The sequence below is a fragment of the Sesamum indicum genome, linkage group LG1 (assembly GCF_026168435.1).
Source record: "Sesamum indicum cultivar Baizhima isolate 11 linkage group LG1, ASM2616843v1, whole genome shotgun sequence".
Classification (NCBI taxonomy): domain Eukaryota; kingdom Viridiplantae; phylum Streptophyta; class Magnoliopsida; order Lamiales; family Pedaliaceae; genus Sesamum; species Sesamum indicum.
In genome coordinates, this window is record NC_142657.1 from 15,616,239 (window position 1) to 15,631,566 (window position 15,328).

Consider the following 15,328-nt stretch of genomic DNA (forward strand, 5'->3'; position numbering starts at 1 on the left):
TCTGCGTCTTGTTACATTTGTCATTCTCCTTCAATTTTTAAGTCTTCATTTCTATCTACAGGTATTGTGTAGGATGTCACCATAGTTTCGCAATATTTTATGATGTATGGATGATTGATAAAATCTGATAAATGCCTTGGGTGGTTATGATCTGCTAACCAATTTTTAAATTGGTTGCCAGCGACCACTACAAAATGTTGTAGTTCTGAACCTTGAGTTTAGTGCGTTTAGCCATTTTGATTCCCTTCCTGCTATTAGCGGTCTTTATAATTTTCACCCTTGAATCACATAGTAGTTTCTGTAGCATCACCTTGATTTTTGGGTACCTGCATGGAAGAGAGAGAATGGTCCTTTTGCTTGGGAATAATTAATCAGTTATATATGTTGTAGCTGATGCTTGACTCATGTTTGTGCTTACATGTGGCTTACTATTTATTAGGTAAAGAACTAATCATTCACCTGCCCAAGTTTCTGTTATTTTTCTGCCTTCAGGTACTTATGGGCAGTTTCGTACATATTTTTAACAGTTTCCTAGTAATGTGGTTTTGGTATTGTAGAAACTAAGATATTAGGCCTATAAGTTGTTGAATCTGTGGTGTTGCTTGATAAATGCACAGCTGTACCCGTGGCTCTTCTTTAGAAAGATAATTCCTTTACTGGAAGGAGACATTAACTTTAACTTTTTGGAAGAGAGATAAGTTTCATGAAGTAATCAAAATCCATTACAAGTTTTATGCTAACTTTGTTAAAGATTGAGGCGTCTTGTGTGATTTATGTTTCTTGTCGCTTAAGCTTTTGTTGAAATGCCTTAGTAAATACAAAGCTAGCCCAGTGCTAATTGCTTTTGTTAACCATCCCATGTATTCATAGCATTTTTTATTTTGGATTACTTTCTGATCTCATGTTGCTTTTGAGCAGTATGGGTAGTTGGATTACCTTGAAGGTTCTTTTCTATTTTTTTTTTTGTTTTTCTTTTTAAGGAATTGAAGGCACTTTTATGAATTAGGTAAATCGCAGAAATTGAAGCGCTGGCGAAGAAAAAGGAAGAGTAGGAAGGAGAAGGGGAGGAGGAGGAGTCACCATCATTCTTCTAATGATTCTGTTGATCTGCGGCATAAAGGGAGGAGTAGAAGGCATATTAAGACTATGATTCTGACGCCAGTACTTTAGATGATTCGCGAGTAGTAGGGGCAAGGAGCGGTCTAAGAAGAAGAGCAGGAAACATCGTCATGAAGAGGACTAGCTTCTAGAGTGGGTGATATGTCTTGTGCTTTTAAGGTTCCTCTAAACTGTTGCTAAGTGTGCCCTATTCAATCTTTAATCTGGTGGTTGATGAGCTTCTTGATGAAAACCACTTTAGTTTAGTGGACAATGCATTAGTATGGTGCATTTGCTATTTTTTAGTTTGATATAATGTATCATTTTAATTGCTTTGTTCTTCTGGTTGTAAAAAATTCTGATATTTACTGAGTATTCTATTTGTGATTCCGACATGTGATTGGTCCTGTTAGTTGAAATATTGCAGTAATGCTTTGAATTTTATTGAGTTTAAAGTTGTTTTAATTGTCGGTTGCTATTCGATACTTTGGGGGAAGCCAGCCTGTGGGCATCAAGAAGAGCTTAAATACTTTGGGGGAAGCCAGCCTGTGGGCATCAAGAAGAGCTTAACTATTGTTGCTCTTTTGAACCCAGTGCTATTATTGGAGCAAAGAAGGTTGCAGCATTTTCCAGTGTGTTTTATATATGTAATTGTATTAGGGCAATAATTTTGTGATTAATATTATCTAGTTTCTGGATCAACCTCTCTAAAAATAATGATCTGTTATAGCAGGTTTCTATTGAGATCATGATGTCAAGGAATACATTATTATATATTCTAATCAGCTACTACATTTCTTTTTCAATTTTATCGACCACAAACTTGAGAAGTTTTGCTTAATGAAGCCCCCTCCTTATTCAAGCGTTTCCATTTTCCTGTTTGTGCATTTTTTTTTTTTCTGTGTGTGTATGTGTGTGTGGTGGGGGTGTGTGTGTTTATTTTGTGTGTGTGGGGTGTGTGTGTATGGGGGGTGTGGGGTGTGTGTGTGTGTGTGCGCGTGTGCGGTGTGTGTCTCTAGGGTGTGTGTGTGTGTGTGTGTGCGTGTGCGGTGTGTGTCTCTAGGGTGTGTGTGCAGTGTATGTGTGTGTGTGTGGGGTGTGCGTGTGTGTGTGTGTCACGGTAGAACATATTTTACTTCCATTTTAAACATAGAAAAAGTGAGATATTGTTTTTATCTTCTGCGCCAACGAATGCTATCTGCGTCTTTTTACATTTGTCATTCTCTTTCAATTTGTAAGTCTTCATTTCTATCTACACAACCCTTTTTTCTCGTGCAGGATGTCACCATAGTTCCGCAACATTTTATGCTCATTACGGGTATTGTGTATCTTTGTGGTCTATTTATGTCCTTTGCAATATTTTTATGTGGTTGCATAGATGTGTACTCTCATTTTTGTTTACCTGATATGAAAGAGTATTTATTGAAATTAAGAGCAACAACATGACAGGAGATAGTGCATTGTCCCTCTTCTTTTCCCTTTCAATATATCTCGTTAGTAAGAGTGGTCTTAAATTGATTTACTTTACTAGAAGAGATATATTGTGAGAAAATGTATGAATGATTGATAAAATCTGAAATGTCTTATGTTGTTATGATTTGCTAACCAATTCTTAAATTGGTTACCAGCGACCACTACAAAATGTTGTAGTTTTGAACCCTGAGTTTGGTGTGTTTAGCTATTTTTTATTTCCTTCCTGCTAATAGCATGAGTCTCTATAATTTTCACCCTTGAATCACATGGTAGTTTCTGTAGTATCACCTTGATTTTTGGGTACCCGCATGGAAGAGGGAGGATGGTCCTTTTGCTTAGGAACAATTAATTAGTTATATATGCTGTAGTTGATGTTTGACTCATGCTTGTGCTTACATGTGGCTTACTATTTATCAGGTACAGAACTAATCATTCACCTGCACAAGTTTCTGTTATTTAAGGGTGTGCGTGTGCGTGTGCGTGTGCGGTGTGTGTGGAGGGGGGAGTACATTTTGAACATAGAAGAAGTAAGGCATTGCTTTTATCTTCTACGCCAACGAATGTTATCTGCGTCTTGCTACATTTGTCATTCTCTTTCAATTTCTAAGTCGTCATTTCTATCTACACAAATCTTTTTCTCGTGCAGGATGTCACCATAGATTGGCAATATTTTATGCTCATTACGAGTATTGTGTCTTTGTGCCATTTATGTCCTTTGTAACATTTTTGTGTGCTTGCATAGATATATATTCTCATTTTTGTTTAACTGATATGAAATAATATTTATTGAAATAAAGAGCAATAACATGACAGGAGAAAGTGCATTGTCCATCTTCTTTTTTTCTTTGAATATATCTCATCGCAAGAGTGGTCTTGAATTGATTTACTTTACAAGAGGGGATATAATGAAAAAAAAAGAATGAATGATTGATAAAATCTGATAAATGCTTTGGATAGTTATGATCTTCTAACCAATTATGCAAGTCTGAGATAGAGCTGTAGTTCGAAACTGCACTCTGCTAGATGGAATGGGAGTCGCTGAGTCCGCTCAGGACCCTCTTTCACCTAGATCACCAATTCACCATGAAAGCTGGATCTTATGTCCGCCAACTTGGGTGATACAAAAACAAGGCGACTTTGAAGAATTTAAAATATTACGCAGTAGGTTAACGCAAATCATTGAGAACGTCGTTCCCCAATTTTTATAACAAACATGAAGGTGATGGTGACTAGAAATGTTGTTTTGCACCGTCCAAACGAGATAAATTACAAGCAGTGCCAAAACATGTAAAGGAGCGCACTGCTATATATTGTTTTGCACATCCTCTTTTCTACAAATCAAGAACTTGGCAACTCCTCAAGATCCAATTCATATATGGAATAGTCTCTCTCAAACAATAGGAGTTCCTACACATGAACACGTAAGTGCTGGTCAGATGGATGAAACTGTCAGCGCCAAAATTAACAGTAGCTCAAACAGTAATTTTTCAAAATTATGAATAGAACCAAACATGCTTTAGAATTAAAAAAAAACTGACAACATAGTGACGGAACAGGAAAGAGACTGTCAAAAAATAATCCTTTGTAGTTATAGCACCCAATCTTTAAATAGTTTCCGCTGATTTAAATTTCAGTAATGATGGTAGATATTGATATATTTAGCTGAAGCCACTTCAAGAGAAGCGATACTGCAGCTATTAAGTAATATAGATTTATGAGGGAGGCACGATATCTGGTAAAACTCAAGGAGGAGTTTACCAGTGGAAGGATGATCTGTTATGTCTTCCATAGTTTCATATACAAAAACCAGATGTAAGCTTACCTGCAATTGGTGCTGGCTGAATAAATGAAGAAAATCAGTTTCAGGGGAGGTGACTAGTTCAATTAACTCGTGATGCACATCTGGTGGATACCCATACTCCATTAGTGAAACAGAGACCTACGCGAAGTCAGTAAATACATCAGATAAGGAAAAAAGCACACTTGCTCCACTTGACTCTTACAGAAAAGGTTCAATACAACAAATGAATAACTTAAGAATAATATAAAACAGATATAGCATGTAAACGCATTTATGGGAAAAAATATTAAGCAAAGACGTTATGATGAATCACCTGCATGCATCGAAGAAAAATTTCTGGAATGCAACATTTGCGACAAAGGCCCCGAACTATATATGTTGCTGGCCCTTCCAGTGAACCATCACTGCTTGAATACCAAGCATCTAAGCGGGAGATCTCCATTGTTACTCCTGCTTGAAATCGAACCAGCTCCCCTGCCATACAGAATTTCGTTTGTGATGCACGTGGAATGGTGCAGGGACAACAGAACATAAATGCAAACATCTCATTTATTTCCAGCATGACTGAAACATTATGCAGGTATTCCTAAACCCTGAAATACTAACCTAAAAAGATCAAATCAACTACTCAACAAGGTTTTGCAACTTTCGTAAACTAAAAGTCAGAGAACAATAACGGGAGCCAGAATCCTTCAAAATCTCTAGAAATAAATCGGCGAAGGACCCCTTTCAAATCCCCAAAAAAGGATGGAAGTTCTATAAGGTAGAGAGAATCGGCTTCATTTCACACATACAAACCTGACATCAGAGCGAAAGCCTTTTCTCATATGCTCCACTAGATGATCAATTAAACCAATTGCACATCGCACACACATACTACAATGATCAAAACTACTGCAAGATATTACCTTTGAAGCCAGCTGCCATGACACTAGCCAGAATTCCACCATCATTGAGATCATGTGGTCCAAGTCCATCACCATCCACCGCCAAGCAGCGAAGAACAACTTCAATGCAAGAACTATCCCTTGATGAGATAGAAACATTCACCTGCACATATGAGAATAATAAAAACGACTATAAAGCAGACCAAACAAGAACTCAAACTTCCATGCCAGAGTAATATAGACAAATATCCAGCATAAAGCAGTTGAAATGACATTGACTCTAGATAAGTTAACTTAGACATAAGTAGCCATTACTCACATACTACAAGTGAATATCAACTAAACATACAAGCAGCAAGTGAGAAGAAAATTATATGTGGGATGTTTTGGCTTGCTACAAACTACAGTAGGACATATCAGCTGCAAATAACTTTTTAAACAGAGAAACATTTACAAGGCAGCAATATTATACAGACTTTGGTCAAAAACTGTGGAAGGAAATCTCAATTCATTTTTATGGTTTCTTTAAAAAATAAAAGTTACAAAATTTACCATTAATTCTCGATGCAGAACTTCTTCCTCGGTTACTGATGAGTAGAGGGCACTTGTTAGTGTTGTACATAACGTAGCATCCGGGGACAGACACTCACCAGAAGGAAGACACAAAACAGCTGTAGCATGCAGTTCCAAGTATACAGGTTCAGCCGATTCATGTAAATGATCTTGAGTGGGAACCAGCCAAGGGCTATCTTTTCCTAAAGCATGACCACAAGCATCAACAATTATTAGACTTGAAGCACCACAGTAAGTTTTTTAGATGTCTTGTATAAAAAACACAGATCTAACAGTCCTAATAGAGAGAACAAGATAACCACATCTAAATCAATCCACAATATTCTTCACAATGTTATTAGTGGAATGAAATAACTCACTTTTTAGCAATAACAACGAAGATGTAAGAGTTTCTCCAGCTGCCGTGACTTCACTCTGCTTTTCCTCGCCTGAGAGTTCACGTGGTGACACCTCCGCATTGGTCAGTTGAATTTTTAGCCAGTTACGATATTTTGCATCACAAGAGTAGTACTCACTCTGATTAATTACAAGAAGCAATGAACTGAATCAGCAATAGAAGTCATTATATTTTCACTAACATCAACACTGAATGTCAAAGGCATACCCAATCCTGGAACTCTCTCAGACTCTCGGAAACATCATTATCCTCAGTGGAAAGAAGAATTTCTGTTGGTTGTTTCAAAGGCTCAGCAAGTAAACTAAGCACCGTGTGAGCCCCAATAGGTATTGCGGGCACCCTCCACATTGAAATAAGAGCAAACTCCCGAAAGAGTATATTGCTATAACAATAAAAGCAGGTTTAACACTCAAATATAATGAAAACATGAAGAGGATATACAAAGAAACCATCATGTAAGAAGAGGAAAGATCACTTTTTTTTTCTTTCATTTTCATTTTCTGTTTTCCATTTTCTCCCCTGAAGTGGCCAGGAAAAAGTAGTAATCAACAAAACTAACCTAGATCAACTCAAGCTAGGTAAATGAATAAAACAAGGAAACTCACAGTGTCAAGTATGTGCCAAAAATGTTAAGGAAAACCTATTGAACTTTAGTTCACTAAAAACCACTAGAAAATAAAAGGAATTTGTATCCTACCAAAAGATAACCTGATTCAGGTTTAATACAAGAAAACAAACGCCTAGATAAACAGAACAGAGAAAACTAGTTACCTATGCATCAATGCGCGGAGAACAAGTTTTCCAGTAACAGCCTTGGCATCATTTATTGTGGAAGGAGGTGTAAAACAGAGCCACTGAATAACCATAGCTTTCTGTAAGCTCTGCAAACGATGTTGCTCTGCAACATCAGATGACTTATCATATTTTCCAGCACCAATTTCTCTAGATCTTGACAAAACTCTGTGAAAGGGGGAAAGTTTGAATGCAAGAACAGTGTTATTAGAGAATATCCCACGAACGTATTGAAAAGATGTTTTGAAATGGCATTGTCATTATACCTCTCAATTATTTCTTCAAAACTGCCTTTTGTGTCATCTTCAGGAGAAAATGGTAAATATTCGACAGCTGAAAGGAAGATCTTGTATCTAACATGGACGCTGTAGATTGAAAAACATGCAAGGAATAATATTATACAACTAAATTCTGGGAACTATTGAATGAAGATACAAATTTACTGATGATTTTATGGTTTTTATATCTACAGATTCTACACAATTCATTGATAACCATCCATCTGAAAGCCAAATGGGCCATAAATACAAGAGTTGCAAATGCATATACTGGTCCAAGAAATACCAAATCAAAATAGAAAAGCATATTTAAGAAATACAAGAGTTGCAAATGCACCCCCACTGGAAGAGCATATTTAAAGGAAAAAAGATAAAATAATCTCAAGAACGTTAATTATCAAATACACCAAAATCAATAATGCTTACGCTAGTTGGAGACATGGATGTAACTAACTTTATGATGATTATCTAGAAAAACTGCTAAGTGCGTCTAACTGAAAACCTGCTATTCAGCCTCAATTCCATCATATGGACAAAGAGATCAATGCAACGATGCCGAGCAAGCTGAGAAGCATAGATCCCAACCAACTCCTCATGCTGCTTAGTGAAAAGAAACATTGCGTACCTGGAAGACATCAGGAAAGAGATAGCAAAAATTCACACATGATGTATATGCATCTCGAAAACCCCCAAGCGGGGAACACTAGCTAAGCATCCACTTACATGTGAATAATAAAGTCACCAACTGTCATTATCTTCTCTCTAAAAGTATCCTTCATCTGATCTGCAAGTAAGTACCTAAGCACCAGCACTAGGTGTGCACCAAAGCGCATCATCTGCGGGTCGCCATGAGGCCTGACAATTGATAAATTATATACATCCACATTCTCAGAGAATTATCAACTTAATTCTATTCTGCATGAATTAGTGTACTAGCAACTCAGAATGGCCTATATCAAAGTGGGCAAAGAAGATATCAAATTGCTGAAGGCAACTAGAAATAAACTGGACAAATGATTTGTGCCTAGAAAATCTAAGTTCATAAATGATGAGTAACAGTGTATAATACCTGAAGATATTCTCGTCATCCGCTGAAGGTGATATCCATGAAAAAATGAGGTCGAGCAAGTGAGGTATGTCTCCTAACATAAGATTCATCTGTATGAAGGTTTTGTCATCAACGCTCTACTACACTTGCATGTTTTTCTACATTTGGAGTATGATTTTGAAGAATAAAGACACTTAGATTTTTAAAAGAATCACAACAATAAGTGAAGAAAAAATAAACGAAAACCTAGCTCAAGAATTAACTCTTTCATGCTTAAAACAGTCAACAGCATTTCAAGGGCAACAGAACAAACTATCCTGTCACAACATGCCATGGGGATAATTATATATCTCATCCATAGATGTAACACAGAATAAACTGAGAAGCAGCAGTTAAGTGACAAGAAAAGATGATACATCAGAGTATACGTAGTATAGCTTCTGCCAGTATCAGCCTGCAGGAGAGGCCACATCATCACAGATTGGATCCCAACTAAATCAGAATTCCAAACACTTTTACCTCTCCAATCTAAGCCATGTTACATAATCCCCAGGTTTTCAAAGTTGTAAAGCAGTTATTTCCTCTAAAATATTAGGACCTTTCCCTGTGCTATTTATGCACTAAAATTAGCAACACTGGAAGCCATGAGGTTCATGCAGTGGTCAATATCACATCAATCAGTTTATGCATCCACCAAAAAACAGGTCAAATAAAAAATCTTAAGATGCTATGCGGCCAGCTAAATGATGCCGCTTAGGATCAACATTATGTAAGGAATAATTTTGTTTATGTTGACAAATGTCACTAGCAAATATTGGTTATTTACTTTCAAATTTAAGACATTAAGTAAAAGGAATATCAATAAAAGCAAGAAAAGGGAGTGCTCAATGAATTTTAGGGTAAATTAGCAAGCATAATGGAAAAAAATATTGGTTCAGTCCCTATTGTTCACATGTATAGGCAACCATCAATATTTTATTCGGTGAACAAGCATCATTCAGAAGTTAGTGACTTTGAGTACTGAGAATTCACAACAGCAGCATTTGTCAAAGCAAAGTACAGAGCTCCCTTAAATAAAGATAGTTACCTCAATTTGCCTCTGCTGCTCCTTGCATGCTCGAGTAACAGCTTCATGAACAGTGTCGCTAAATTATGCACAGGATGGGTATAACAAAATGAGTTGTCCAGAATAACTGAGAAAACACATTCAATAAGACACACTCTTACCTGGAATGAAGCTTCTGGAGAAGGGAAGAAAGATTCCTAGGTTGCTGATTCAAAACTTGAAGTGGCCAACTATCTGGTCCACTTGTTGGCTGAGAAGCAAGGTCTCCTTGCCCTGGACTTCTCTCAATTGCTTCTTCAAAACTCTTGAATTGATCCATTCCCCCAGGTCGCAGGCGAGCTACCGCAATATCAACTTGGACATCAAGCCATGACTTGGACATTGCCCAGCATGCAGACTGAAATAGAGCAACTGACTGTATGAATAATTAGTGTAAGAAAATGAATTTGCATGATTGAAAGACTGAAAATACCTCCCAATCAGTACAAACTGGAAGAAGGCGCTTCAAATTGCTACATTGGGCTGCATATACTGCTCCTTCATACTTTCCCCCGTCTTGCTCAGCAATTTTCTTCAATAAAATGAGAAATCAGAAAAATACCAAATTAGTAAATACAGAACATTGACAACATTAGTTAGAAAAATCTGCAGATTCTATAACTAGAACTTAATATGCTAAAAATCAGCAACCACCATTCAATATACTAAGATTCTCAGCACTCATCACTCCATGCCCAATCTTGCACAGTTAAGTGCATCATTTTTAAAGCCTAAATAAAGCAAGGCAGATTTTCCAGGGCCAGAACCAAGCAGTAAAAATGGTGGCCATGGGTTAAAGGAAAAAGAGTATGTTAAATAAAGAAGCAGCTATAACATTGAAGAAGAGCTTCAGTTTTAACTTCCACATCTGTATATCAGATGCACGAGCTAAGAAATTATTTTGATTAACTTTTACTTACTTCGGATGCACAGTAGGAGGCCCATTTCCAAAGACGCCATTGATGACCGATTCCACTTTCGAGTTCAATGGCTTGAAGCATTCTGTTCTTGCCATTTCTTTCAAGGGCTTCAAGAGATGGGAATAAATTGAGCCCCCCAAAGGGACATAAGCTTGCAGCTCTCCATGGCTGACAAACCAAAATGTTGTAGATAAAGAAAGAAGGTAACAAAACTCTCAAACTTTTCAACAGATCCTCATACCTGTCCGGCAGACCTGCAAAGATTACATGCCTCTCCTAGTCTTCCAGCTCTTAGAAGAGTCCATATATCTTCTAGAAGAGATTCATCTTCTTTCTGTCATGAAGAATATGTCTTTAGTACAACTGGATATCAACAAAACAGTAATTAGCTGATTTACAACAGAATTGGTAAGAGGAAGCCAAAGCAAGCTACATATCAGCATATAACAGTCATTTTAAGCAATAAATGACCCAAACGTTGTGCATGCATCAATCATGCAGCAATCAAAAGAACCAGAAATTATAAAGTTATGGATGACAGTAAGTGAAGCTACATATTGGCCATTATCAAAAATTTCATGCACATGCCAAAACTTCTTGTGCTTAGGGTGTACTTTGTCATCAGGCAGTTGCTGAGAATTTTCACGAGTTGGAGCATCAAAATCCAAGTGATGAATTGTCTTCAGATTTGAGCCACCTCTTTTAAGATGCCGTTGCGTATGATTCCAAACTCCAGAGCTTGGGAGGTAAGTGCCCACATGAGATCCTCTGACCTGAAACAAAAAAATGAAAGCAGCAGCTAAGAATATATAACTCTAGTCAAGACTATTTGTAGTTTATACAACGATAAATAAATTCTAGCACACTTGCTACGCATTATAAAATCAAAGTGGCAACAAAGCACTGCTCACAATAAAAAGCTCTTAGGCTCAATCCATACTGCGATAAAATGCATATATACTCCCACCCTCTTATTACATTTGGTTGGTTGATGATGTTAAACATTTTGTCAATTGCCTTATTTCCTTAGTAAGAAGCAAACATTTTTCTGCATGAGGAACCTCAGTCACACTCACACTCCTAGCTTCTAAACACATACAATAAGAAGGCAGGCCACCAATCCACATACCCTATCAGAGGATATTATACCAACCTTAAACATATTACACATGCAATACGACAACACAGAAAAAATACCAGCAAAACCATAATATTAACTTGCAATGGCTACTGTCTAAGCTATTGAAAATACTGAGCAATCAAATGATCACCAATAAAATTTATTGATCACAGTTATTGCAAACAAATGTAAAACAGGAAAGTGGGAATGCTTCCATTCTCTTGGTTATCTGGTAAAACTGAAAAGATACTGAGACAGCCATCACCTTATTATCCAAATCAAGTGCTTTGGACGCTAATCCTTCAAGCCATTGAACAATCCTGAGGCATAATTGCGCTGTATGATTTACTGAAACAAATTGGCTTGCCTCCAAATGTGAAGTTGTTGGGAACTGTCGTAGAGCATTGTATTCAACTTAGATATTTCAAGATAATGTCAATGATAAGGACAAGTCACTAATGAGTAATAAATCCAAACCAATTTCAGCCATGCTATGTATGATGATAAACATTCATAATTAATTTAATAAATGCTTGACAATCACCAGGATTAGATTTTCAGGGAGTTCTTCATTTCCTGCAGGAAAATAACAAAAGACTTTAGCCTCAAACATTAAATTTCAGAAAGGTAAATATAATAAAGAGCCCCAACATGTAAGGGGAAAAAGAAAAAGAATTAACTTGATAGATGAACCGTTCGAGCTACATAAGTTACTGTCTTGCTGCTCCACTAAACAACAAGTGATACAAGATGTTTTATTCAGGATGGAGAAATTCATAAAATTTTCTATATATTCTGAACTCAAATAACTTCAGTTTGGACTTTGGAGCCTGAAAAGTCAAATATCTAAAATTAACCGACTCAGTATTTAAGAAAACAATTTATTACTGAAACAAATAACAGAAATGTATGGATGAGCACAATGAATAAGTCGCAGGATAGATGAAATGATTGACAACTGGCTTTAATTCTGCATAAAAAGAAATTACAGGTGACACATTATCTTTTGCTGTACACTTCAATAGTGTGGAATAATTGCTGTAATGTAATCATGCTAGTTTCATCTAAATATTTCGTTTGTATGCAACTCATTTATATGCATCCTATGTGCCAACTTGATGAGAATAAGTCATTGTCATTTAAGGACTTTCACATATGACAAAGAGAGCAAACAGCTTATGAGGAAATACTTGGAAACAGGAGATACAAGAGTAAAAGCAATTAATTTTCGTAATATTACATTACCTTTCCCGTAAAGGTACCACAAAAGAGACCAGGAAGCAGCTTCGTCAAGCAAGAGCCGAGCTCTCTGCCTCATCAATCTATCCTCGACAATTCTGTACCTCTCATTGGCTCCATATCTGTGCAACAAAAATGGCAAAAAAGACATGGCCAAACTATCAGATTGGCACTATATTAAGATATATGAAAATTCTTAAAAGTGTTTCTCGAGAAGATGAGGCAGCAAATACAGCTGGACATACAGGTAAACAATGAATGAGTTAATATAGGCACTTGCAGAAAAATATTTTATAGGTAGAGAAGTTTGAGAGTGGGTCTTAGTTTACAACATGAGCTACAATTTGTCCAGGATTTTGGTGAAGGGAAGAAAACACTATTCATAAAGCAGGTTCTCAACTATTTTCTTTTCAGCACAAGAGCATCCAGATATAAGAAAAGAAATCTTACAACATAAGCTAAATAGCAATATACAACTTTTGCAAGGACCAATTATCATCAAGTTGATCTTATAGACCACCTAGGATTTCCTCCCAACAGTCCCATTCCAAAACAGAAATGGATAATAATGAAACTTAAGTACTCAAGTAAATACCTAATTGACTCTGAAACATTCCGGCATGAACTCTCAAATTGTAGAATCAGATCAGGGATAGGCATCAACCCTGCAGTATAGGAGCAGCAAACTTCCAAGTCAGATTCTCACATAAACAAAGATCATGGGTGGAAGTGTGTCAAAGCTGGATTTAAGTATTGACTTCATCTCCTGTAGAATAGACAGGTAATGTCCCAGAAAAAGGTATATGAAACAGGCATAAGCCTCCCAACTTTTTGTAGAAAAAACAGATGCCTCTCAACCATAGATGTGTGGTAGAATACCAAAATTTGTGCATTCATAACAAAGCGATTGGAAATACTTGACATGCAGATCCAAACAGCTAAAATCAAATTTGACCATGAAGTAGAAACATAGACCATTTGTTGCTTTGTGCTGACAAATGTGACAAATCATTGTCAAGTATTGCTATGCATAGTGGGTTAGTTTTATATGACTGAATATAAGAAATTCAGGATTCAGTGCAGGGTTATTCCACCCCAGATATTTACAATGCTCTCTTCTGGAAACAACCATGAGATACCCATGTTTACGCTTTCAGGAGCAGCTTGACCAGCTGGTAAAGTTCCAAAGAGTGAGTATAATTACAGATCTCATGAGGTGGAGAAATTAATTTTTGACATCTATAATGTACAATTGAATCCATCCATCTGTCTTGTCTTATCTAGCAAACAGCCTACTGGAGACTTGAAATTGATTCTATCCAAAGCAATATCCAAAGAGAAGATCTAGGAAGTAACACAAACCATCCAAAGCTCAGTCTTATAAGCAGAAAAAAATTTGTATCTGCAGAGAAATCCAACATAAGATTAGCAGAAGAGTCAAAATGTTGGCAAAGCATCTTCATTCAAGCACCTTGAAGACCAGAATCCAGCAGAGAAGCAAATAAAGAGAAAGTAGTATCTCCACTTTCAAGTTGCTCATGCTCTTCCTGCTTGCAGACCTTTAGGGATTCACTTCCCCTCCTGCGCATTGCATCAGCAGCACTGTCAAACCTGGACACTCCATGACTTTCAATGGATGTTCTCCTCCTAGAAATGGATTCATAAGGTGTTCCCCCAACATCTGTGTCAAGACTCTCAACCTCATTCTTTATATTTTCGAGAAACAGTGCAGCATTACTAAATCTTGGGGCTGAATTATCATGATGTGGAGACAGGCTTGACCCTGGATGACGTTTCCTGATCATGTTAACTTTGCTTTAATTCTAGTATTTGATCAGCTAAAATCCATAAAATCAAGAGACTGAAGGTTTAATAATCTGCAAAGAATTATCCTTCTAGATCATAATTCCTGCTTATCAATAAATTTTGCACACTTTTGCTCACCATGGATAAATCTACCGATGACCTTCAAAAATCAATAAATGAAGCATTATAGCATATAGACAGATACAATAATTACTCAGACGATATCAGCATAATCTCTGTTCACCATTTCTTTAGTTTCACACATTCCACTACAGAGACTTCATGAAATACAGCAGTTCACCCACAAAAGGACCTCCAAAAATTCAGAAAAACCAGCAGAAACCAGGCATTGTGATTCATATATGAAACCAAATAACGTGGCACCGAAAAGGGTAAAAAATTCTGGCCAAGCCCCAGCAGGGGACTGAGAATTTTCGAATTTTTCCAAACGCATTATCAGAAGTCCTTACCATACCACATAAAAGCTTAAATAATCAATCACTGGTAACAACTTATAAGCTCGAGATTTTATTTCTATTGCACTCAGAGACGCTGTTGCATTACTAAATCAAATACCCGTATCGACGGAAGCGCTCTCTGCTGCTAAGATCCTCGGGATCAAAATAGCTCGGAGAAGTCTCCATATCCACCTCCATAGCTGCAGAATTTACCTCAACAATGAAGGTTCCTTTGAGATTCACTGAGGTGTAAAGTGTTGGATTTTCGCACAAACCCTTATTTAGGGTTTTAGGCGCGGGAAGGGTTTTATTTAGTGATTACTTTAGTCTAGA

General features: G+C 36.9%; 1 protein-coding gene across 1 annotated transcript; it reads right to left on the bottom strand.

The window, feature by feature from the left end:
• Positions 1 to 3,737: 3,737 nt before the first annotated feature.
• LOC105163013 (nuclear pore complex protein) lies at positions 3,738 to 15,328 on the bottom strand. The gene is made up of 24 exons (XM_011081215.3): positions 15,114 to 15,328; positions 14,203 to 14,528; positions 13,327 to 13,396; positions 12,738 to 12,853; positions 12,037 to 12,068; positions 11,758 to 11,883; positions 10,987 to 11,145; positions 10,614 to 10,706; positions 10,373 to 10,540; positions 9,886 to 9,984; positions 9,575 to 9,810; positions 9,435 to 9,492; positions 8,369 to 8,457; positions 8,023 to 8,154; positions 7,802 to 7,924; positions 7,288 to 7,386; positions 7,001 to 7,189; positions 6,437 to 6,611; positions 6,192 to 6,348; positions 5,812 to 6,014; positions 5,281 to 5,422; positions 4,686 to 4,846; positions 4,394 to 4,510; positions 3,738 to 3,978 (listed from the first exon to the last, which is right to left on the bottom strand). Exons 1-24 carry the CDS (start codon positions 15,191 to 15,193, stop codon positions 3,910 to 3,912), a joined length of 3,219 nt encoding a protein of 1,072 aa, XP_011079517.1. The 5' UTR covers positions 15,194 to 15,328; the 3' UTR covers positions 3,738 to 3,909.

Excerpts from the sequence above, each read along its gene's own strand:
- LOC105163013 (XM_011081215.3), bottom strand. The coding sequence starts at position 15,193 with ATGGAGGTGGATATGGAGACTTCTCCGAGCTATTTTGATCCCGAGGAT. Across the intron at positions 14,529-15,113 it reads GAGCGCTTCCGTCGATACGG|GAAACGTCATCCAGGGTCAA; the intron begins GTATTTGATTTA and ends TAACATGATCAG. Across the intron at positions 8,458-9,434 it reads AGCAGCAGAGGCAAATTGAG|ATGAATCTTATGTTAGGAGA; the intron begins GTAACTATCTTT and ends ACCTTCATACAG.